Source organism: Anopheles stephensi, chromosome 2 (assembly GCF_013141755.1).
Source record: "Anopheles stephensi strain Indian chromosome 2, UCI_ANSTEP_V1.0, whole genome shotgun sequence".
Classification (NCBI taxonomy): domain Eukaryota; kingdom Metazoa; phylum Arthropoda; class Insecta; order Diptera; family Culicidae; genus Anopheles; species Anopheles stephensi.
The window spans coordinates 89,394,127-89,420,910 of NC_050202.1; the positions used below are offsets into that span (position 1 = coordinate 89,394,127).

The 26,784-nt window shown below is 45.3% G+C and overlaps 1 protein-coding gene across 5 annotated transcripts in view; it reads right to left on the reverse strand.

Annotated features, from left to right (window-relative positions):
• Nucleotides 1–25,019, reverse strand: part of LOC118505146 (serine/arginine repetitive matrix protein 1) — a 41,108-nt gene extending 16,089 nt beyond the window's left edge. For 2 of the 5 annotated variants that reach the window (XM_036040520.1, XM_036040517.1), the window contains exons 1-2: nucleotides 12,444–12,747; nucleotides 1,686–2,477 (exon numbers count right to left, since the gene is read on the reverse strand). In XM_036040520.1, the coding sequence (XP_035896413.1) occupies nucleotides 1,686–2,126 (441 nt within the window). In that variant the 5' untranslated portion in view covers nucleotides 2,127–2,477; nucleotides 12,444–12,747. Of the gene's footprint in view, nucleotides 1–1,685; nucleotides 2,478–12,443; nucleotides 12,750–24,333 lie in introns of those variants that run through there. The other 3 variants (XM_036040518.1, XM_036040523.1, XM_036040521.1) reach the window with 3 other exon arrangements.
• Nucleotides 25,020–26,784: the final 1,765 nt, after the last annotated feature.

Sequence of the window (26,784 nt, forward strand, 5' to 3'; positions counted from 1 at the left end):
TATTTGGATGGAAGGAAACTGATAAATCCTTGATCTACCCGTTACATCCGTCGCTCTGTAGTCGTTGACAGGCACATACACAGACATACGCGCGCTCAGAATCATCCCAAAGATGTCGATAAATTGAAACACAAAGTCAGTTCGGGTTTGCATGAAGGATGAATCGAGGTTATGATTTACTGATAAGATAAAACAGGAAGTGATTTGCAAAGTGCATTATGGAAATATTTGATTAAACGGAATGCTATTACAGACATAAACGTTGATTTGAGCATAACGTAATATAGTTGCTTGTTTGTGAAACACAAAGTTGAATAGATTGCATTTGATTTATAGAATTCCAAAAAATCTTTCAATGTCAAACCCACCCGCGGAAAATCTAAGAAGTTTTTAGAATTTGAACATCGCTTTTTTATTTAATAACAAGAAAAACGTAATATCTCATAATCCGGAAGTCAGTTTTCCGCGGCACGCTTTTCCGAAAATACATCCCACTTATTGCGTGAGTATTTTATCAAATTGTGTCACCTCAAACGAGCACACAATGCAACTCCCGCCCAACTTGACAGTGCTTGTCTTTGCTCGACGCAACCATACAGCGTGACAGATGACACAACAGGTGTCATCCCTCATGTATGGAACTTTTGGGTTTAAAATTGGAAAACCTGTGCACACAATACGGAATGCGAGACACAGACAGTGCACACGCTCCCACCCCCGGCAGACCAATCTAATAATATCTGATTTAATTTTGATTTCTTTCGCAACAACTGGCACACAACACTGGCAAAGCGACCGTTTATACAATTTATCCACAATTTATCCATCAGCCTGAAAAGCGACCCAGCGAGCAGAAAGAACGTGACGGGATTGATGCGTTGTGAGCGGTTGCTTTGCACTTTTCTGTCTTCCCACAACTGACAGCACAGGGTGGTGTGATTTATTTTAATGTCATTTAACAATAACACGAGAACCTTCATTGTGGACTATTTTTGGGGCACATTTCCAAGGAAGAAGTTACGAATGATATTTCAAAAATATATAAGCAATGACATGTCAATAGCGCGCCGTATGCGTGAAAGACTGGGCGTCTCCATTCGACGATTGCCCAGCTGTTATTATAATGAACTACTTATCCCCTCTTACGACGAATAAATTGATAAAGTTTTTGGTATTGAAAATCACGCGCATCTTCTCCACATTATTGGCCCTGCCTGCTGTACTGCTGTTGTGAACAATGTTGTGAAGGATTTTCCTGATTTTATTTGCAAAAGGGAGCATTTCCACGGCGAAGCTATTGAGTGGATCAGGGCTAGGATAGTGATTACGAAATCTAGATTGATGGTATCGTTTTGTGCCGCATCGTCCCTAGGTTTGAGTGATTTAATAGACATTTTCACTTATTAAAGTTAGCCGTCGTAGGCATCGGATAAACATTGTTCAGCTTTCAGGAGGGAAACTTTGACCCGTTTCCACCGCACAAGCACCAGGAACAATCGTTTCAATGACAAAGAAAACGCAACAACGCGTGACGAATGGCGCACAACTACAACTACAGCTCGCCCTTTTTTCCCCAGCGACAGTTCAAATTCAAACTGACCGAGGCAAAGCAGAAGGACCGCCGAGCGAACGAACCGCACACCGGAAGAGGACGGATACGGGCAGGCTAAAGCAGAAAATCTCACCTTTTGTCGCAGCTCCTTCAATATATCACCGGTAAGACCCTGCTGGCAGGCGTACATTAGCGAGGTACATCCTTCGGATAAACGTTGCTGGTCGCCGGTCGGCCGTGCCTTCCTCGCCGTGTCCTTCTTCGGCAGCGACCGGACCGTCGTCGAATCGGCACTGGGCGACTGTTCGAACCCGCTGGACCGGGGACGGCGGTGGGGTGTGGCGAGCGGCGGAAGCGCAAAGGTTACGGCAGTCTTTACGGGTGGGGAGGGTTCGGGAGAGCCGGGCGTGGGGGAGGGAGGCTCGACCGTCACCACCAGCACGTCCTCCCGCACGTCGCTCTGGTCCTTAAACTTGACCGTGTGCTTGGTAGACTTTTTCTTCACCTTCACAGGCGAACCACCGCCACCGGCAGTCGGCCGGCGGGTTCGGGTCGGTTCACTACGCGGCTCCATTGATCGCCCCAGGTGCGGCACGGGGGGCAGGCACTTTTCATTTTCTTCCACACGGACACCGGACGCCACCGCAGACGCGAGGAAACACTCAGCAACACACCGGTACGTCGCACACCGGGGTCGTTTCTATCCATTTAGGATGCTCATTGGAGGAGATAGCAGCGAAGAAATAATTACCTAATTGCACTTATGAACGGCAAAAAACAGTGGGGAAACACCAACACAAAAAAAAAACACGCACACACACAACTAATCTTGTACGCTCGGCAGGGCAGCAGCAGTATTGATTTACATCTTCTCTCTAAAAAAAGGGCATCTCTAAACGAACACCAGACACACCACAATTGCTTGCTGTTATTTACAAAAAATACTGCATTACCAGATATATTCAATGTTTAAATACTTTGTAAGCAATAATTATACATTATATATAATCTCCAGAAAATATTTCTTTTGGAGAGTCAAGAGATGCAAATGTTTGATACGAAACTGTATGGAAAACTAACCTGCCCTAAATAAATGTATGTTAAGAACTTTTAATTGAATTATTGTTATAAGCTAAGCTTTTACAGAACGACGCTACTATTTCATCTACTTTGTCTTTGGAATGCTTAGTCCAGTAACATTTTCTACAGAATCCCTTACGACTCCTCATTTCGTTCGATCGATCCTCCTCCTGGGTCGATCGATTTTAGACATCATCCAAACCATGCACCAGCTTAGAAACTTAAATGCACCTCTCGGTTTAAGTGCTGCTTGCCGTCGCTCGTACCGTCGGCGAAGATAATCCTTTACAAGACCATCAATCAACGGTAAGCGAATGTGCGAACAGCATCCTTAAATCCTCACCACCGACTGCATCATAGCACCATTTCTTCACAGATTGTAATTAATACTTTCCGCCCATTTCCCAACCTCACCAGACCTTCACTAGCGCTGAAGCATTAAGACCGCTCTTCAAGCGCTCTTCCTGCATTATTAGCTCAAGAACGCTGCACGATGCAAGTTGTACAGTCGATTAACTGCGAGTTTAATTTATCATCATTATCGATGGCGATCAGATATTATTTTGGCGCTCTGGAGGGCGCTCTTACTCTCATTACCCAGCGAGCCCAAACCCAAGGACGACGCTAGTGGCCCATTACTTCTGCTTACAGTGACCCGCTTCGGGTGGTCTGTAGCGCGAACGTCAGCGAAGGATTTGTGCTGATGACAGCAGACACATTCACACACACACAACCCACACCCCCCTTTACACACCCGTTCGCCCGATTTGATGGTCGCTTGTTTTGGACTGCCGGCTGAAATATGTTACACTTTCGGTGTTCTACATTCTCCCACCCAGAATGGCAGGTGGTGGTTGCACGTGTGCTACATAAATATTGATTCCGAACCATCATCAAGGCACTGATTAGGAAAAGGGAGTCAAGGCTATCCGTCGAGTCCTTCCGATGCATCCGATTACTGTCGAGCGAACAGCAGCGCCCCATCAAGATGCGGATGGACGAAAGTAAACCTGTGTACCAGCAATTAACCTATATTCGAGAGGTGTATTCAAACGGCCGCACGTACCCTTGCACGTTCGATCAAGAGCCTAAGTGTTTGTGTGGCTTTGTGTGTGTATGTGTGGTGGCTTTGTTTGGCCACCGAAAACGAGGCCCACCTCGGTGTGAACCTGGTAGCTTCATTATGCAAACCACTGAACGGTGCCTAAATAGCAGGTCACCTCCTTGCGGTAGTATCGGTCCCGGCTCCCGGAACCGTATGAACCTCGAACATACACACACATGTGCACAGTCTCTCAGGCAAGCAGTGCTGAGCACCTTTCTCCCATGGGAAGTGATAAATCACAAGAGACTACACTAATGCCGCTGTTGCTGTACCGGAACCGGTGCCAGCGAAGGTTTACTGCTCGGATGTTCGGTGCTTCCCCTTACAAATCTCCAGTTTAAATTTGAGTGCCACTGTGCCCGGATAAGGCACCGAGTCCAAAAAGCTTCCCGAAAGACATCGGCATCTTATCGGGAGACCAATTTGCCCGAAAACACTGTGGTTCCGGGATGGTCCACTTGTTAGAAGATGGTCGAAGATCACAAACCGTGCCCGGGTGCACTCATATTCCGTATCACGGCCAGTAATCGATGAAATACATTAATTAATCGATGGACAGATTATGCTTGAACCACAACCGGCAGCTCACCACCATCGGCCGGCCAGCACGTTATTTGATAGTTAGCGGGCATCAAACCGTTCTCGAAACTCGTTTCAGCGTCGATCGTTTGCCGAGCAGGAGAAGTCCAGCGGATAACCAGTCAGAATATGGCACTGGAGAAAGATACTTATTGAGCAAACTGCCGGAAGTCGGACGGAACTTCCGCACTTGATGGTGTGGTGGCTCCGTGTGACGGGTACGTTAGCGCAGCTGGACACCGAACGAGCGTTCTGTGGAATCAATGGCTTATGTGAGTCAACAGACACCGATGCCTTCAAAAGGCAGCGCAGCTATCGCACAGTTATCGATCACAATTAGCAAACAATTGGACCGGCGCAGTTGTTTATTATTATTGACAATCATTGTTCCGAGTGGTTTGATTCTGTGCCGGAGCTACGGGGAAGTATATTGGTGGCTCTCGTTTCCAAGCCTTTTGTGATGAACGTATTGTTGAGTGGCTTCACAGTTCTGCCATTGTCGAGATAAATGTCCTTTTCTTACTTATTAGGTACTTTGAGCCGGGATGCTAGTTGCTGGGTGACTTTTATGATTATCCAAAGGTTTTCAGAGAAGATTTCGCTTCAATTTATTGAACTTCGTAAATATGTACAAATAGCTACCTCAAGGCAGCTAGAGATAGAGCTCATAAGACTCACAGAGCTCATGAGATATTCCAAGCTTCACGATCTATCTACACCTATGAACTGGGTCCAATTTCGAAAGGCATTCCCATTACTCCAGGTCGATCCTAGAACAGACTCATATTACTGGAACCCTAGTTCTTGAAGCAACAGCTCATGATACAATACTCGATCGGACTTTTTAATATACTCTATCGATACTCTCGATAGATTTAATATACTCTCTTGTAACTCTATCGATGGAAAAATATCTTTCCTACCCTTTTTTCGCAAAGAACTCTTGTTGAAATTAAAAATACTTTGAGTTTGTTTCAGTGCAATAAAAAAGTCATGGCACCCTTCGATCCCTTCTCCTTTTCATTAGCTGTAAACGCTGCCGGAAACTAGGATCATGCACATTTTTCCAACATAGTGCGCCAACAGGAAACCCCATTTTTCCATAGAACGTTGCAAACTTCCATCAATGATTGTATAATGTCATGTACAGGAAGGAAAAAAAAAGTTATTAAATTCCACCAGATCTATTAATCCATCGGTTCATTTCACCCATCTCTAGGAGCGGGCAGAAAAAAAATGGAAACACGGAGACTCTACAAAATATAACCGGAAATGAATTAAGACATCACTGGTAGCATATTGCGCCCGGGCTCGTGCAGTACCCGGAACGGATGAAGCGAAATATGATCCGCACCAAACTATGCTACTGGCACTACTGACGCACCGCTCCAATAAACTGCGGAACACCAGAGCACACGAAGAGCCCGCGTAGCAGCAGCAGCAGCGGCAGGATATCGCTCCGTTCTAATTTTCTCGCTTGGAAGATGAAAGCTAAATGTTTCAACATGCTTGCGTTAAAATGCTTCCACTCTCGCCGTGCGCTTCGTCGTAAGTGAGCGTGGTCGTTCAGACATGCTGGAAATCTTTAATAAATTCCTATTATTTCCTTGCGCTGCTCACATTCTTATGACAAACGGTGGGAGAGAGTTTGTAAGAAAGTGCAAAAAAAAGCAAACGTTCAACTACTACTTGCTGCCGTTCTAAGCTTTTAAGAGAAATCGAACGAACGAACGAAAGGAAGAAAAAAAAACACACGAGAAGCATAACATGTTTTAAGCATAAGAAAGTTGATTCCCTGTAATGCTCTACCTTCGCCGTTACTACATTCCAGAGTGTGGGGGCTCGGAGACGAATGATAAAAAAAAGTAAAAGAATTTGCTGCTAAGTGAGGTACGCGAATGAAGAAGCATCTGGCTAGAGCGATGCAATATTTTGTGCAAGGGAAAACTCTTCACGAAGATTTTCTTTCCCTTTTTTTTTTTGGTCGTTTAGTCCACCACCATCTGAACAGTGAAGCGCGTTTATTTACACAATTCATGGGAAAGCTCATTTAGCACAGCTCCTTGTGCAGCTTAATAGCAAAAAAAAAGGAGTTAAAAATATGCCAGCTGCCACTGTGGTAAAATTGAAATTTAAACCATGCAAACGAGATCTTTTGCACCGCACAACAGCACAGCAAGGTGCTCCAGCGCATCGCCCACAATGGGGCATTCGATGACGGATAAAAATACATAAATAGTTCTATTTGCAGGCACGCATTCATAAACTTTCTGCAGCCCACGTTCTGCAGTAACCTTTTTGGAGAGTTCAAACACGTGCCACTGCCTTAAAATAAGCTTTTGATCCTCGTGCTGAAACGGTTGTACAATAATGGCGCGTGTATCACTATCGTACACGGTATGCCCTCTCGAAAAGTTGAGTTCTATTTTGAAGGGTGATAGAGAGAGAGAGAGAGAGAGAGAGCGAGTTCCTATGAACCACTTCCACCTGCAGTGAGTGGAAAACAATATTATGAAGCCTGAAACTAGGTGTTTTCTAACGCACGGTGTATCAAAGCGAAAGGTTTCTATCTTTCTGGGAAAACACTGGAAACTATGATCCAGTTTGCGACATTATGTAGGACTGAAGCAACTCGTAGCATTCCAGGTTTGGAGTAGGTAATAACCTACTTGTTTTTCAATAGAAAAGGCATTCGACTGTGAATTGTTTTAATTTTTGAAGCAGTTTTTTACTGCCAACAATTATTTATTTACGTACGACGACACCGCATGCTGGTTGCATTGGAGTTCTGGAAGCTGGAATGCATACAGTTACAGTAGGAAGTGCATGTTTTGCTGCACAAATCTATCGTCATGGTTTGCTCAAGCTTTACTATCTTGTGATCTCCAAGCCAACCGATTCTAACTTCCTGGACTTAATTAACCTATAGCTGGAGAGTCATTTGTCCAAATGTCCAAGTCCAAATTAAATGTCCAAGTACGCATGCAGAGATCTGTATATCATGCTGAGGGCCGTACAGAACTGGGAAAGGCTCTTTTCTAAAAACAAGGAGTTTTATCCCAGAAAAGATAAAACAGAATCGTAAAAATCCAATCGTCAGAACTCGTGTAACGTAAGTAGGGAAAGTCGAGCTTCGAACGCTCGTGAGAGTCTTCAAGGATCGCAAGAATCTTCAACATTCACTTCACATCAGATTGATGCGAATGCATCCACCGATGCCTCAAGCTAACAGACAGTACTGGAGACATTGAAGACCAGAAATAAAAAATGAGAAGAAAACTACTTTGAAATTGTTGGTGATGGTGCTCAGTCACCAGTTGGAGCGGTCCGGCGGGCAAGGCGACATTGGTGACAGTCTTCACACGCCAGGACCGGGGCTCAAATCCCTTCCAGACGCATGGCTGTCTTCTTTGCTACGGGTAAGACCAAGTCACAAAAAGCCAGAAATTGCAGGCCGAGACCATTGAGGGTTGTATTGCCAAGCAAGAAGAAGGCGATCAGCAATGAGCAATGAGAAAAGATCTCCAAATAATACTATCCTTCATCCCAATAACTTGCAGAACTAGTAGTTCTAGTCGCGAGTGCTTCATTGGATTACATTTTTGAAGTCTTCTTCTTTATCTGCTTTGTCTGAAGTCTTGCCACAAAGCTACTCCTGAATGCCGTACAACAGCCTTAAGCCTATTTTCCTGTTAAAGGCATTAGCTGTCTCAAAAAAAATTCTCTAGATAGGTATCGACTGGATTTAACCACCTAGATATCTAGACGGCTTTTCTTATTTCTTTCCTATTTCAACTCCGCTGATCTGCTCTGATATCTTCTTCTTATTACGTGGCTCTACAACCATGAGAGGTCTTTGCCTTTCATTTCTGGCTCTTCATGATTTGGCTATAGCCGTAGCTGGAAAGTCATTAATAGTCGTAGATTTTTCCTTGAGTACTTCAGTACACTCAAGTTTTTATCCCAAATCTATCCGTGTTCTAAAGTAACGCTCTCTATTCACTGAACCATTCCTGGACTCCATTACATGTATTACCGTCCAGGGAACGGCACAATCTTTCCTCATCTTATATCACTTTCATCACATCCCATATCTCTAATGATGTTTTAGAACATTTCCGATCTTACCAGCCAGCTGGCAACATTCGTCCCATAAATCACGGAGCAATACTAGACCGAATCGCTCTTCGCCAGAAAACATTGTCCATCGGTGCGCGGACGGAACACGCATCTCGAATGCAAAACAACATTGACCAACTCCATGACATGACAAATCCCATTTTGCGCATTTTCCCTTTACATATGGTGTTATTTTCCATCACGGAGCCCAGCCCCCCTGTTCCTACCACCACCGATTCCAGGGAAAGAAAATGAATAATTTATTTCACTCGAAGCGCCAGACCAGTGCCGCGGTGAAAAACAAGATGATGAATATTTTCCACCACACCTCCCCAGGCAATTGGACGATTTCTGTTTTTGTTCAGCTTGGATACAATTTTTTTTTTGTAGCTGCTGTTAGCTTTCCTTTTGCGATCACCACCAAAATCTATTCACATCTTTCTTCATTCAACATCTCGCACATCTGCTTTTCTTTAGCAGTTTTTTTTTACACATTTTGCTAAATATTGTATACCTTTTTTTCGTCTTGGCCCAGTTCGTTTTCCTTCTCATCTTTTTCTTCTTCTTCTGCCCCTTAATCATGCGTATGTTTCTTTAATGTTGTGGTGTTTTCCTTTCTCTCTCTCTCTCGCGCTCTTTTTCTCCCTCAAAGTCATCAAAGTCAGCCACAGTGCGAGCCATACGCGGGCTACAAATTGATGTTACAAATAACAGACCACGCAGGCAAGGAAAGCGAATATGCAAGACCAACAAAGTTTTGTCATTTTCATCGAAAAGTTTGGTCCTTCTGGGAGCGGGCCGAACTTCGGGTGTGGGTTGTTGTTTTCCCCCTCCTCCCCAGGATTGGGGGTTGTGGGAAGTTGAAATTTTTCATCCTGCCTACCGAGAACTGGGTGCGCTTTTCGGTGAGCTATTTGATTATCACTGTTCTGCCCTACTGGTCTGCGCGAAAATAAAAAAAGCCAAAGCACAATGGTGATGGTCAGTAGCAGAAGTATTTTAAAACGCAAACATACTTCATCCACCTTTCACATCAAAAGACGCAAGCATTTGAGTACGCAATGATAATTTTAAATTATGCTCCCTCTATCAACAATCCGATGTAATGCAATTATGTGGTAGAAGAAAAAGAAATCCTCTGGCAGAAATTGGCAAGCAGCATGGGAAAAGTCCCACGCCACAATTGGTTCATAACTAAACCAGGCAGCTTCTCCAATATCCCGGAACTGATTGCTACCGTTCGCTGGTTCGAACAGCAAACCCCCGGTATCGTTTCAAATAAATCTTTACTTTGATTAAACAACGGAGCAAATCGCCCAGCTCCCAGAGCCCCTTGGTTGTAAGATTTACAGCGGAAAGCTTTCTTGTGTGTGTGTGTTGGTTCCCCAGAATTCTGGCTAGCAGGCTGACTGGCTGGCATGCGAGCGAGCGGTACGGCACATGTGTGTGCAAAAGTTTTCCCCCGACGGTTTAGGAAGCAATTTGGCTGCAGGGATATCAAGTGCGATTTAGAAACATGTAAAGCAGTCTGGCGGGTCCGAGCAGTCTAATCCAGCGGAATCCTGGGCCAATCCATGGGCCCGGCCAATCGCCCGGGTTTTGTTGGGTCGGGCGCGTTATCGAGCGGCACCATGATTGTTTGTGTATTGCAACGCGTGTTCCGATCTAGACTCTAGCCCGAGCCGTTGCGTTGATTATACACTGGGGATGAATTATACATGTTTACAGCATTGGTCGAATAATTATCAACGAGTTATTTATTGAACGGTACTGCTTGCTACCGACGCTTCCGAGGCGAAAGCTTATTAATATGGAAATTTGACAATAACTCATCCGAAGCCGTATCACACCGAATGTAGCTGCTTGAAGTTTAAAACTATTGCTAAAACAAACTCAATTCCACACAAGAAAGTTGCAATGCTTCAAACTTTTATGCAATATTTTCTTGTCACGTCCCGTGCCCAACGCCAGGAAAAATCGCTCCAAACTATCGTCACAATGCATTTCCACAAGGTACGACAGCAGGACGATACAGGTGGTGCTCGTGTTTCGTTATGCTTCGAAGCATATTTCTCCCCCACGCGCACACACAGTTTCAATATATAACGTAAAATATATTGCCCGTTACAGTGCCGAACATTGGCTCGGTTTCCCGGTTGCGTTGCAATTTTTGCGTTCACATTGGGGAAAAAAAACGGGCTGCTTCAAAGCGGAACCATATTGGCGATACCGTTTGATTGTCTGTTTGTGCAAGGACATGGTTGATTTCCATTTCTGCCGGCAAACACATACCAATTTCGGTTCACTGTTGACTGGCTGTGTTTGTGTGTGGATGTGTGTGTGTGTGTTTTTTTTCAGGGGGTTTCCCCTTTTTGTATTCTATTTTGCCCTTTTTTGCCTTCTAGCCCACCAATAACTGGCAATCGGTTGATGTCAATTCGATATTCCGGAATTTCCGAATCACGACACATTGCCCGTAACGGTGCAGTTTCACATACACCTGATGTTCGCCAGAATTCACCAGGTGGATGTGTGCGTGTGTGTGTCTTTTTCTGAGTTTCACTCCACGTCTCAGAACCACAACACAGTTTTCTTGAACCTCTGTTTGAACTTCGGCAGCACCGAACACTTTTGCTAACTTTTTCTTTCTTTCTCTCTCGCTCTGTTCTGTATCCCCACAATTTCCATTTTTACTTCCTTACAAACTCACTCACACAACCGAACGAAAGAAAAGAAAAAAACGATTCCGGCAGGTTTTGGGACAGGCAAAATAGCAGCACAACAACTGTGAGAGAATTTTGCACCCCATTTTCTCTTACCAAGTCCGAAACAAGCGTGATGATTGTGTTTGAATCAATTTTGGGCGAGAAAATTGCGAGCAACAACCGCATCGCACGTTTGCCGGGAAGGCACAACATTCTAGGCAAATAAAATAAAACACGCCATATTGGCGAATGGAATTGAAATGCGGGAAAGCGAGCATCGTAAATCCGGACATTCGGAAGGTGTAGGCAACAGTCTTCGGCACTGCAATTGAGCTAGATTTCAGCATTAAGCCAACACGAGCCGGTTGGTAGGAAAATAGGATAATCCAACGGAACCGAAAACAAACACAAAATAAATGAAGAAAATTGAGAAAATTCTCCGTACTTTATCATCGGTCCGTCACGAAGTAATTTGTGGCTATATTAAATTGGCGACGAAACGGAACAGAAAGCTGTTTCAAAGAATTTTGCCCTAGATACGTTTGCCGAGCGAGAGTCGTGTGCTGCCGAGATGAGTGGTGACTTGCGCTTGCTGTACATGTTCCAGGCGGCGATAGTGGTGGCAGGAAGGAGTCAGAGCAGGTGATAAACATAATTGGTGGTGGTTTAAGTGCGAGTGGCTCGAGACCTAAGAGACTTGCCTGTGTGTGTGTCTTTTCGCTCACCTTGCTAAGCGATAGTGGAGTTCGATTTTTGTGTTACATCTATGTTTGAACCAAACAATTTGAACGATATGGACCTATTTTCTTCTCGCAATACACACACTAATAAGAGAGCACTACTCGAGGAGCGATTTATAGAGGGAAAACCAACCACAACTCGCGTAAACACACGCCACCTGTAAGGATCCGAAAGGGGACACAAAATAGCACAGCACACAACCGAATCGGCTACCGAACTATGCCATCCCGAGTGGCGAGCTGTTGGACAGTAATTGGGTCAACTCTTCCAGGCAAGGCCGAGCGAACCTTTAATGTTCCGATCGATTGCAGTCCCGAGGGAGAAGATTTTCTGGAGCAGTAATCGTATCTAATACTCTACACAGATACATCCTAAATGGCATTTAAACGATTTTACAATTTAATTAATAATACAACCTAGCAAAAACAAAACTTTCACTTCTTATCACACAAAATAATACATCAGTAAACTAGGCTGCATGTCTCCGCCATAGTGGCAAGTTAAACATCGATTACAACTTCAATTAAACCATCAGTTTAAACACCTTCAAAATCGAACGAACCTAACAGATCAGCAACATTGCCCTTATCGCACAAACACAGCCCAAATCACACGCACACACACAAACACACACACACTCCCACCAAGAACACAACACTGCGCGCACCGCCCACGGAAGCACTGCTCGAAGTCCCGACCGAGCTCTCGCGATCACGGCCCGGAGGTCCGAAAGTGAAATCCACCCGTCGTCTAGTGGAGCAAACTTTTGACTGACACAATTCGCTGCCAAAGTTCAGCCCGCGACCGGCCGAGCGGCAGCGCCAGGACCTCTCCACACTCCAGAACACATCGAGAGAAAGAAAAAAAATACGGCGGAAGCTTCACGTCTCCACCACTCCGAAACTTCCCGCCCGTTCCTGGTGGTGGACTAGTAGTAGCAGGCAGTAGTGCTGCGCTAGTATTGGTAAGACCCTTGGCTGACTTCAACTGAAGGCATAGACTAGTTGCCGTCCCACTGAACTTAACCTGTACCTGTGAGCTAGAATTCTTCTGTGAGACCCTCTCTCTGCGTGTAGAGACTCTATAGACAGGATTGATTAAGCACTCGGTCCACCAACCCGACCCAAGCGTGAATGGGCCAGAGTGAGTGAGGGAGAGAGACAACCACACACAGTCTGCCGGAGGTCAATGGAGCGGTTGAATGAAGTGGAAAGCAACAAGAAAAAGAAAACAGAAGGCTGAGCAATAATAGCAACAATGGCGGAAAATCGAACCAGCCCCATCAATGGGAGCCGGTGATGGGGCGCTCGAGGACGCCAGCCAGCCGTCATCGTGCCAGCCAGCCGTCAACCAGTCATCGATGAAAGCGGAAAACCACCCGGAAGCCTTTGCCATTGGTTTGGAGTGTTCAAGGAAACGATGCCTGCCACCGAGGAGCCGATACCGTAGGAGGGGGCTTCAGCTGCACCCTTCAAACGCAACTGTGGACTTACTGTAGGCCCGCATACCGACACTTCTACACCCAGGTGTGACAGGATTGACACGTGGTGCGTATGTGCGTATGGGCACGTGTGTTTTGATGGACACACACACACACATCCACATACCTTTCTTGATTGAAAAAGTCCTCGGCAGCTTACAGCTCAAGCACCCAACGCAACGCCCTCCCACAGCAAAACTAGTCGGCAATGAGGTAAAGTTTTCGCAAAAGAATTGGCCACCCGCTCGGTATGTCGGCTCGAAGTGTGCGATGGGGCTGACAGAAGGGAAAATATTTGCATAATCTCATTCGCAACACCCGGCGTGTGTTTGGTGCTGGCTGGAATCTGGTTACTGCGGCAAGGTTGTTGCAAGCAGCCAACATCCGTAGTAGTGTTGTAATGAAAACACCCCACAGTACTGCGCTGTTCTTTCCTACGAAATTGCCCCGGATGGGGTCGCTCGTCCAAAGCTCTCGAACCCGTCGCTTTGTATGCTAAGTAAAGAGACTTTCCGTATTTCCCGGCCAAACGACGTGTAAATATGTTTGGGAAAATTACTTCAACGTAGTGTAAATTGCATTTTAATGCACCCAGCCCTTACTAATGCGCGCTGGGAAAGGTGAAGCTTCTTTGAAGCCTGAGAAGCTTGCAGAGAGTTGAGTGAGTTAACAGTTTTCCCAAAGCTCTCCCTTCCGGCGACGGTGAACAAATATTACTTCTCTCCGGTGGCGCTTGTCTACTGGTCAAGGCGCGTGAAAACGCGGTCAGTTGCGCGTCAGTTTGTTGGTCAGCCGGACCCAAACACTGGTAGCCAGGCAACTCGCTCCCGGTGCCCCAGCTGCAGGACATTAGTGTGCGTCTCATTACAATGGAATGTCCGGGTCCGGCTAGTCGTCCACTTACACCATCAGACCGTGTGACCATGAATTCCTTCTGACACTCCGAGGACCCGGTGGCACCAACACAAGCCCACCCTGGGCGATGAACGCTTAATGGGGGTTTTTCCTCCGAAGGTGATGAGAAATGGCATAAATTATGAGCACGCGCGGGCCAGTGCAGTGCGTTTGGTACCAAACGGCGCATAAAGATAAATATAGCATCATGACGGCTACAGAAGTCATTGTGGGTGTGAGCAAACCGGCCAAGCCTTCTATCCTCGCTTTTACTTATTTTTAACGCGAAGGATGTATATTGATCTTGTAATGGTAAACCGAAGGGACATAGGGACAAGCCAAAGGGACAAGGAAGCCTTAGAACTTTTTAAAAGCAATTTAAAGTCATCATTGGGCAACTCCTTAAAAGCCCTCCGCAGAAGAACTGTCGACAGTCCTCAGCAGAGGGCATCGTGAATTTTCCAAAGTGATCAAACCCCACATCAATAATCTTATTGGTCCTAATCATCAACAGTGTCTTATGCAATCAACAAAGCCCTCAGAAAATTCAGAAAACGTTGAAAAGAAAATGGAAAAACGATGTCTTTGTAGATCGTCTAATTTATTACACTATTAAACACTAAATCGTTTAGTTTGGCTTGGCTAGTTTAGACAAGCCACAGGAATTAACTGATCTACTAAAAGTCGATATATTACATGACTTCTCTGTACTATACCGAACAGATTTCCATGGGTTCGTTTTGAATAAATAAACCTTTATTACCTAATAAACATCGTCTGCCTATCTTCATCACAAACGCCTGAAAGTATGCAATTAGCGGTATGTACAATAAAATTGACTTTAAACAGCAGGACTCAACTTTCTTCAGCCGGATCCAGCCGCACCAATATGTTTGCATTTGCCAAATGATATCCATACAAACAGACACATTCGCCGAATGTTTAATTTTCGAGGAAGTTTTTAATTTCTATGGAATTTAATTGAACGCTTTCACCGGCCATAAAATAAAACACTGCCGTCATAAGCAGACTGTACGATGCACGGTTCACTTTTCCACCTCATCGAAATTGTGTGAAAAACAAGCAAAATGATTATTTATTGTTACTTTTAATTGCTTTCCGAATCACTGCACATGATCGAGCCAGCTACTTGCGATTGAGTTCAATGAGATGTATTGGCCATGTATTTTAGGTGCAATTTGCATTTTTTTTTCCGAAAAACCAGTTGGAGAGCACCAATAATGTTCTGGATGTGATTGAAATGACGCTCTACGAGGATGGTAGAATCTGGGTTTATTGCTTGATCGTATCCATGTTTTTGCACATCCGACGAATGTTCTATGCACCATAACCATACCGAATTCACTTAAAATCTTTTCAATTGATTTAAGGTTCATTTAAGAGGGCAATTTCGGAGGCTTATGTGATTTGGCTATTAGAATAATCACAGCATACGGATGGGCAGGCAACACCCTCCTCAGACACAGACCATTGTTCAAAGTAAAACTGCTCTACGGGCACAACCCAAAAAACCGCAGGACCGCTTCGTTTCTGCGGACATCTTGCACACCCATCACAGTGTTGTTCGGATGCATCTATCTGCATGCCGCATTTGATAAATATTTCAGTTGAACGAACCCAAACTGCATGCCAGCCCCATTCGACCGTTACTTCTTCGAATGCTGGCAGTCATGATGATCGAATCGCTATCTCTATCTTGCTCTCTCTCTCTCTCTCTCTCTCTCTCTCTCTCTCTCCCTGTCCGATGCTGCTGAACCAATGAAATATGTTACAACGCTGTACATTAATCTCTCACTACAGCCTCGAAACGTTTCCCATTACAACGCGTCCACTGCTCAGTCACTCGAAGTCGTCCGTAGCACGTCGGCCCCCACTCGGACAGTCTGATGTCCTTCCGGAAAGCATTTTGCCCTGGGACATTGGCCTGTTCCAAAATTATTCAACTACCGGCCAATGAAGTCCAATGTTTAACGAACGATAAAATAAATATCCGATCGCAGAGATTCAACAGTGTCGTTGTTGTCCGAAACTAAAACGGACCAGCAGAGAAGCGACTTGCGAGCGACTTGGTGCTGTGCTGTGCCACTGGCAGGAATTGGGCAACCCAACCGAAACCCATGTGGTGGTACACTACGGGGCTACGGTCGGTTTGAGATAGTTCGTTTTCACTCTCGCACCGCTGGGTGGCTCGGGAGCTTACGGAAATCAGCACTGGAGAGGTGGGCATCCATGGTCCTTCAGATTCAGGTTGAGGTCGAACGGATGCAAGAAACGGATACGAACGGGACGGCTGCAGGAAACGCCGGAAACCACGCCATTGGTGGTGAATGTTTCCGATCTGACCACCAGTTTGTGCTAACTGCCAGTAATTCTAGCTTCAAGAAGTAATGGGATGTCCTACGAAACAATACATAAGGACGAAATCCTGAAGAAGGCACATTTTGTTCGTTACGATAATGAAAGCATTTATTGCTTTGAAATATGTGTAGGTAAAAAAAATATTATCTCTAGAAAGTTAGTACAAATTGCACGTTTCCAATCACTTGCACCCAAATTTATCGTAAATGATGAGCAAAATATTTATCAAACCTAAACTGGCTTCGAGGAATGCTCGCCATTTATCAGCTATAGGTGGCAATAGTTTCCTTAATGTTGTCTTTTTTGTTATTTTCTTTTGTTGGCCCCCATCCTGTCCCATCGTTTTTCTCACGTCCGCCCCTTCCATCCACACACCGAACAATACACCCGAAAAAAGAAGAAGTTTCCGACGTTGATTGAAAAACATAAGCGAAATAATAGCGTACCCTCCTAGCAAACGGAAAAGGAGGAATAAATTTGGTCGCTTCGATTTTGGAAGTAATTTTTCTCCTATTATCGGCACGGGAAGAGAAACGGGCAGCAGGTCCGCAACCCACCACCCGAACCTAGTTCGTTCGTATGCAACACGACGCAAGACCTCGGACCTGGCTCGTGAATCGCCAGCTCCAACAGGACGTGCTAATGATGGCCTTGTAAATCGTTTACGCCGAAAATGATAGCTAGCAAAACGTGCCAAGGTTAGGATACATTTTCGTAGCGGGAGACAGAATGAGAAAGTTACGGAAGTTAGGCCGGGTTAGTTACTCAACGAGGCCGGTACGAAAATTGAATACGGTGTCAGCAGAAACGTTAATTCCAAGCGAAAGCTAAACGGAACGATGAGCGCAGGAATGTCCAGCAGAGTTTTTTCTTTTTTTTGGCACGGGGATTATTGTTGAATTCCAGCATAATCAACTAATTTCTAGTTCTAGCAACTGCAATCAGCGTAGAGCGGAAGAAGCTTTGGGACATTTTTAAAACAGGGCCATGAGAAGCATTAGGATACGGTTTAAAATAATACAGGGGTTTTCAGACGATTTAACAGGAGTTTATATTAAATGAAAATATAGATCGAGTGAAAGTGGAAACATGATCTCCAGTCTTCTCAAGTCTTTTTGAAGATAGTAACTGAATTTCCAGATATGGCGAAATCAAAGTGCAAGAACACAGAAATAATAGCCCAGGATCTCACGAAGATCTCAAGCTGAGCCCACTGCTAGTATAGTCTGCTACGGATAATATTGAAATATCAGGTTTGACTTCCCGTAATACGACATTTTATTATTGGCCTGTCTTTATTATCTCCCTTGAATTAGCTTTCCCGTCGCTGAATAGTCAGTCGAGTTCTGCATGCAGAAAGACGGTCCGGATGATATTCGAATCCAAATCCATTCGTATGGAAACCGAATCTGTCATTGTTGGTGAACTAGATGATATCTTTGACTTTAAAAAGTCAGCTATTCGAATCCTGGACAATTGTGATATTTGGAGAGATTTTCGCTAAATTATCTGAAAACCCCTGTACGCATGGAATCAACCTAAACCTTTCCACGCAACCAAAATCTTTAGAAAAATTGCTTAAAATAAATGGTATTTTTATCAAAATAAACCAAAAATCCAACTTCACACCCAAATACCATCCAATAAATGTGTAATGCTATTCAAAAGATTAGCAAAAAGCTCATAACGCTTCACTCACCAGAGCGCACTCCTCGCACACGCTCGTCGCTACGGGTGTATAAGTACCCAGCAATAAAATGATTAATCACCACAATTTTTCATTTCAGCAAAATATTTGCCTTACGCCCACGGCTTATACTTCTCTTCTTTTTTCATTCCGTTCCACTGTCCGTCCTCGTTCACGGTGTATGTCACACAAATGATGAATGGGATTCCGCTGCAGTGAAGCACTGTGCCCTTCCAAAAAACAACCCCACCTCGCCCGCTCGAAAATCCACTTCCGGAATGGATCGCGGGGTAGATTTAATAAATGTTACCCAATACCTACCCGGAACACCCAGGCCCGGACCAGGCCCGGCTGGCACTTGTTTGATTTTTAACCCAAAAATTATATCGATCTCGACGGCCGGCCGGTCAGATCCGCTCCCGGAGTGGACCATTTGCAGTAAAAGTGGGAAACGCGAATTCTGGCAAAAATGTCAAGGCCAGCCATCATCATTCATCACTCGGCTCGTAGGTCTAGCTAAAAATATGCAGGACGGTACAATCACAAAACAAAGCCTTAAACCCTTGAACAAACCTACAGGCGTAGAGGGATGATAATCTTTAAGGACGTTCTGGGAATAAGCAGAGCACAGTCTTACATCAACTGCAGTTGAGCATATTTTTGTAATCGTTTCATGGAAGCTTGTCCTGCCGCCAGACTAGCTTCTGGCTTCTGAAGTTAAAGTTTTACCGAATTACTTAGCACGACGACAATGCTGCACAATGATATATTTTTATTGACCCATTCAAGGACTACGCTTCATTAGATAGCGCCACACCAACGCCCTCGTGATTCATTTCAACACCATTACAAAAGGTCGTGTTCTCGCCTCCCGCTCCCACCTCCTTCACCAATCCATCCCGGGTAGCATTGACCCAATTCCTGCCGTCTTACCGTTGGGCGCCCATAAAATGCCGACACGGATGTGGTCCAAGCGTCGTTGGCATCTGGCATGGCAGGAAAACATAATTGACCGTATTCCCTTCCGTTCGGATCCGCGCAGCCCAACCACGGCCCGAATCCGTACCTAGTGCCGGAAATGGCGAGGGGCGTAATTTGAATGTTTCCGTTCATCATTTTATTTCCTTCCATCTTCACACGGCCCAGCCACACCAGAGGGTGGTGTGGTGTGATTTGATGCTTCCTGCCCGGTCAAGAGCAACTCGACCCGGCAAGATCGTGGAGGAAATTCCTTGCTGAAAAAGGAACAATCCGTCCCCTGGTCGGACTTTGGAGGCACACCTTCGCGCATGATTATCATCTTTATAATGTTTGGGTCAGTTAAAAGAATAACCTAGACACTGGGGCCACCAGCTTTGATTCGGAGCCTTCGGACCGAAGGTCAATTATGCTGTCACATGCGAGTCCTAGATCAAGCCGGTACCTCGGCTTGGCTCGTTAGGCTGAAAAGATGAATGGAGCTGGGGTTGGCACGTTACGTCCCAATGGCGCACGTCCTACGGAAGGTCATTCCCTTGTTATTGTGGTGGAATTTCCCTACCCGAAACGAGTCACGATAGCAATCAAACCAAGGTAGCTTGCCACGTTATTGCCCTGACAGCTCTACTCTGTTCTAAGACCATTTTATCTCACTTAAGTCCACTTAGATTTTAATGTATTTAACATGCACATCGAACTCACATCCTGCAGTACGGACGACCCCTAAAAAAAGCGCAAACACACACACAGTGATTAACCGCCAAAGCCAACCGAACGCACCGAACGTCACGTTGCACGATGATCTCACGCACGATGCATCAATTTCTACGTCTCGTGCCATACGGTCACCGGGCGTCTTAAATGCTTCAACTAAAGCTCTGCTCGGTGCCCGGTCAGCAAACACCGGTACCGCGAGACCACGTGAGTTCGTGCTCGTTTGCCATGACGTACGTTCGGCGAATCCCATTGACAGCAACACACACGCACACCTGGAAGAATGCAACATCAATCGACTGTACCTGGAAAGAGCTATTATCCTCGCCGGCAGGTTTCGCCGAACCAGGTTCAAACGAGGAATATCGCTTTAAACGGATTCGATTGATTGAAAAGCGAGAATGCTGGAAGTTTCCGTCTCGTCCGTCAGCAGGAATTAGCCAGGCGATACTCGATTCTCGGAACTCTGTGAAAAGGGATCCGTGCTCGCGTGCGTGGCTATGTGTCGAAGCGTTCGATCGATCAGAATACATAAAAAATATCGCAAACTATCGATGAAAATGGACAGGAAACCAATTTTTTGTTGCCGTGCTCCAGCAACAGCTTCCGCAACACTACAGCACCATCCAGCATTCAAGGTTAACCATGCACAATCCCGAGTCAGTCAGTTGCGGTTACCGGGGGATCCTATCGTTCATTCATTCTGATTTCGCAAATCGCACCTCCACGCTTCAAGCTCTCGCACTCACCGCACCGTCGATCTATTATTACTACGTTATCTCAACACAACCACATTGCTGCCCGCTAGCATTTTATCACGAGCATTTCCGCTCACAGTCATAAATCAAACAGGTTGGCCCGCGCGCCTCCATGCGATCCGATCCGGCTGTGGATGTCACTCTGGTCAAGGTTCTGTCGAATCCCGCACCCTCCTCCCGTACAACCCACCCGCTTTTCAAAATGTCCCATTTCATAAAAAGCTTTTCCTCCCCCATCGGTTCAGAGCAGTGCGCCCGAAACATTCCAAGTGCTAGAAACGGACTGGTATGCTGGGTTAGGGGAACGGTCGCTTTTTTTCTCGCTTGCTTTCGGGGTGAGAGTGATTTTTGTTGCCTACATCCACCACAAAAGCAGAGGTGACATCTGACTGGGTTCGGTATCTGAATCGCAATGTATGTGGAAATTGGTGGGCACGTGGGCGAGAGGAAGGAAAACCTTCATCAACGATTATCGACAGAACGCTAGCAGATGTCCGGGCACATTATTGTTGGATTACTGTGCGAAAGCCTTTAATTTTTGTTTACTGGAAGTGATGTGAACGGGCAAAAATAAATATAGACAGCGAGTTTTCAATAACCCAATTCAATATGGCGGGTTTTTTGAGGAGTTTTTTTATCGTCGTTTTGTTCGCGATGAAGGGTTTATTTTTATGTGCAATAGGCTCTGCCTGGCCGTATTGCAACGAAAAAAGAAAATATTTATTATCAAAAGTAATCGGTTTAACGAATTCGCATAATTTAATCATTAACATCTGTAAATATTAAAAATATTCGTTTTAATTCAACGTTTACACATTTTGCTAGCAAACGGTATGGAAAGCAAACCTACAAGGCTCTTCAGTGGAGTAGCTGCGATCGTTATGTAAATAATATCAAAAAATATAAACATTTTTATGGACCAAAAAACAGTATGGCGAGCATTGGAACAGACAGGAAAAAAATAATAATGAATAATACATATGTCTTAGGCGAAAAAAGACCAATATCTATCGTAGTACATCAGGATCAGGTATTAAGTATCTGTTCGCCTAACAGTATGCAATTTGTTTCAAAGATAGCTTCCTCCAATTTCGAAAAATACCAAGAATGTCTCCCTGCTCAACAATCGACTTTTTTAGGATATTTATCCGTTGCTATAATTGCTTGACTACCTTCTTCTGCTGCAGAAGTTCTTCAAATCATGGTGAGACTAAATTCATCATCTACTTCGGTGTCCGACATCCTCCAACTATTTGACAAAGCGTTATGAGCGCTTCCTACAAATTCAATCACAACAATTTTACTGCCCAGAGAAAGAAGTCATCAGTCAACCACATCAAACCAGATTTGCAAATAAATAATCCGTTCATTATATGATCCAGTTCGGTATGCACTGCAGTATAAGCAGCTCGTTTGTTTTTCTCTCCCACTAACACATCGCGTCTCACCAACAGCACTGGGCACAAGTAATTCCTTTAATGTTAAATTCATGTTATAATCGTCACCCTTTTTCATCGCCAGGCCGGAGACATACGCGACACAAACATTCCGCCTCTTAACCCCACCTGCAACATTTAAGCCAGCAGTTGAAAGCTTTAAGCTTGCCGGCACTCTTCGCAACCCTTTTCTTTTCTCTTCACAGGGATGAAAGCACTGCATTACTTTTGTGTTTCAGCAGCGCTGAGAGATGAGAAAGAGCGACGATCAAAAAGAAAAAACAAGGATGCCAGAGGATTCGTCGTCACGGGCAGGTTGAGCTGCACACGGTAGACTGTTGGCAACTGTACTGCCAACACGCTCCCTCTCGCGCCCGATACCCTTCGTTTCCTATGATAATTGCTTAATTTCCGCAGGAAGAGGTCCTTTGGCGACCATTCCGAGCAAAAACAAAGCTACCCTTCATGTTAGATTTTCGTGGACGAAAAAGGGATGAAAAGCAGTTTTCATCTATTTTGATATTTCGGGTTTGAGTGGGGACGCTAACAGCAAGCAAATATTAAAGAAACGAGCAAAAAAAGCACACCGCTATTAAAAACATGCAAATATCTCATCCACTGCCCAATTTCGGGGCGCAATTTTGCTACCCAAATGCTTTAAAAAAAAGCATTTCATCATGTGACAGACATTGTGATAAAATACGACGATAAGAGTGTTGCCATTGGCGAAGGTCGACGACGACAACTTTGGATGGAGAAATAACAATTTTATAATCACTTCAAGTGAGCGAACCACATCCACACGCAGTGTGAGTATCACACTTCCAGCGTATCGCATGACAAACGCAACATGTTCCGGGTGTGCCTTGGTGCGATCGACCTCTCGAGCGGTCCTGCCACACAATCGTTGGATAGGTCATAAAACAAACGGCGCTGTAAACGTACCGCCAGCAAAGACACCCACCCCCTTCACGTGCCCTTCACACGCACACGCACACATACCGGAAGTGACAATGAGAATAAAACGTTCCGATTCATTCGCTCGCCACTTCAAACTGTGGTGTAAATTGATGCGTGCAAGGATGTGTGGCGTTCCTTTTGCCCGTTTTTCGTCACCTATTCCTTGAGATTTTTTTTCGTTGGTCCCCTACTTTTGATAAATGGTTTCGACTTTTATGCATTCTACCACACACACACACACACCCACCATGGGCTGAAAATGAAAAGAGGACGTTCAAAAAAGGGAAAACCCGCCAACGGCTCTGGAGATTCTGCCGCCGAAGGCCGATAGACGGGATGCGTTTTGGGCCCCGAGCCCGTATCATGCCATGATGTGAGAAGCCGTAAAGGTAATCGTAAAAGATTGCCGAATGATGATGCCGGGGTGTCGATTTGTCTTTATTGCTAACCGGGTAACAGTTACACTCGATCATATACGATGGAAATTTGATTTTGTTTCGGCACGCGAGAAAACCCTGGAAGGAGGAGATGGAATTTTTCTTCAAAATGCCTCCTTCACTGCGTAGGCTTGTCCCAGTTTACGGGTACACCTTGGTATCGTAAACGTACATTTATGATATGCTGCCCGGCCCTAACCGTTTGCCGGAAATGTGTTTCAATTCCTCACACCATAGCCGGCAGGACTATTGCCGCCTGCACCAGGTGGCTGTACGGTGCCGGAATGACATTTAAATTGAAGAATCTTATGAATTGAACAACGGGCCACGCAACGAGCTGAACGTTATGAGAAGCTACAAATTAAAATTTTACCATCAACTTTCCACCATCCTATGCTAGGCCAGGGAACAAAGCGTCCTGACAGTGTTACTACTTGCCATTGCAATCGTGCGTGACAATTCGCTTTAAATAGAGCACTAAATGTAAACACCACCCGTTAACAATTTGATGAAATTTGAAGCTTTATCCTAAGCCTTTATCCGTCCGAGCACGCCTACAAACATGCCAGATTATTTCGACACCATTTCAACTACATCAAACGGCCTATGATAAACGTGTCGAATTTGTCATTCGTTTGTGAGTAAAAACAGACTGCGTGGAATATAATATCATATGCAACAGCCAGCAGAAGTTCCGCCTCGTTTCTAATCAACATCAAACATACTTACCCGATACAAACGCTGCGGACTGTGATACATGATCCTGCTGGATGTGGATGCGTAGCTGCTAGTTAATTAAACCGTCCGTTTCAGCGAAAGCAGCATCAAACAGTTGCCCAAATGTTAATGCACCAGCTTCACGACTGTCACTGATATGTGTGGGTTCTGTTGTTTTCTTTTTCTGTTAATGAGGAACCAAGCCACAAGGCGACTTGCTGCGTTCTGAGCGGAAATCTGTATCCAATCTGTACTCTGGTCAACTTTCTTTTTTGTTAACTCCAACTTCACGTCACTGTGTTCCGTTTCCACTCCACTGATACACGCGCTCACTGGAGATAAACTTTCGCCCGATTGCAAACTCTGCCTCAAAACAACTGCGAGCAATCGCTATTACAGCACATCATGCTGAGCACACGTTCACGGCAGGATGAGTTCTGAAGCTGGCCCGACCCGGTCAGCGTCCTGATTAAAACTAAACTGCCACCACCGTTCGGATCGTGTGGCTAGTTTACACCTCCCGTGTCGCCAATAGCAAACTGACCACAATCAGCCCGCAGCATGGTGGCAACATTGCTCTTGCTCTTGCTCTTGAAGCTCAATATCACGATCAACCACTCACACACACATCAAGAGGCGTCTGAAACAAAACAAAAAATCTCGTCGATCCCAAAATCGTGAACGGATACGAAAGTTCAAAACAAATGCCCGAACCAGGCACGACATCGATGCGCGTGTTGAGCTGACCAACCCCTTCACGAATCCTTCGGTGGAGGTCAATCGTTGGGTTGAGTTCCAGTTAATGCCGCTGGCCGCCACTGTATCGGCTCAAGGATAATTGCATTTCTTATTTACTTTACCACCCATTCGAAGACGTTGGTGGGTTGGCTAGATATAGTGTAGTACAAGTGGTAGGCGCTGACTGCCTCACTATGGGACATCAGGGATTTGAGCATGAAAGTTACCTAAAAAAGAAGAAGAAAAATAATAGTATTAGATTTAGAATTAAAATTGAAGCAAATGTAAGTTAAAGAACCATGTTATATTTATACAAAATATTTTCTGGTTGAGTCTCAAGTCTCAAGACGAGGTCTTGGTCTACCTTTTCTGGAGTTCTTTGAACTAGCAAACTATTTCCTTTCTTTGCTATAATTATTTTCCTCTTCTCAGATTTTATCCCACTATCCTCATCGCGAGCTCTTGGCCACTTAAACACACCCACCAACATACAGCAATTCGCACCAACCCTATTCGCCCATACTCGGGCGCTGGTAAGCACTGCTCATTGTGTGTGTTTTTTGTTTTATTTTCCCTACGTTCACTCTCCATGCGGACCCTCCCTTGACCGAATGGGTTGAATTCACGGTTACACGTGGTAACACTGAACCATTAAACAAGACCTTCCCTGGCACGACCTGGCCGCTGGAGTACGTCATGCCACCCGTGGCCGTCTAGTAGCGTCGAACCGTTCAACATGCCGCAAAATCAAGGATAACGCCGTACCTTGGATGACCCCGTCGTCGAGTGGACCCACGGCTCGCCCTTGTTACTGTTGCTCGTCCAGTTTCCTGCTCATGCCCTCACGCGCACAAACGTGTTTGGATCCGTTCGGAGCAACAAATAATGTGACCATAACTCAAAATGAATCACCATTTATATTCCGTGTATCCTTGATAAGACGAAGGTTTATCGGTTTAAGGGCCTTTTGACTGCTGAGCGCCGCAAGGAAAGCTCAAACGGAAAGAACTCTTCCCTTTCGAGCTTTTTTTCCTCTTCACCAGCGCCTTCATGGCACATCCGGTTACCGCCAACGAATGCTTACGAGTTCGGCCGGAAAAAGCGATGCTCTCGAGACTGCGGCATTCAAGCGTGAGCAGGCACCCACCGTGTGCAACATCGAGTGACGTGCAGACGGTGAAATAAATTAAAATTACTCCCCTTAAACTCTGCTCGACCAGTAACGCCTTCCTTGTACCATCGTCTTCGCGAGTTTCCTCCGCTTTGCCCATTTACAGCGGAATCCCACGTCCACGAAAAACCCCAGAAAATCCAACCGACCGTCCAGTCGCGAACGGATGCGGACACATTTTTGAGGCACCCCGTGAAGGTGAGAAAATTAGCAGCTTTTTAAATGCAAACAAATTAATCACTCTCGAGTGAGGCATGATTTATTCGATTTAACCGGTATCACGCGCTTCGCGAACGCTTTCACACACACACACCCGGACCCGGACTTGTCCCATCCGGCGGCCGGTTCGTGTGTCCCTTTCTATGTCCCTCTTTCATCGCAATTTGGTAGCCGCCGACCGGTGGTGGTGCCCTGGTTGTCGACCGCGCTTGCCGGGAAATTGGAATGCAGCCCGAAATGTTTCCAGTGATAAATGTACCGTTTTGTTGGGGAAAATGTGTCTAGTTTTTCAAGCACACTACCCATCCCGACCGTTGCGACCTTGCCCGTGCTCT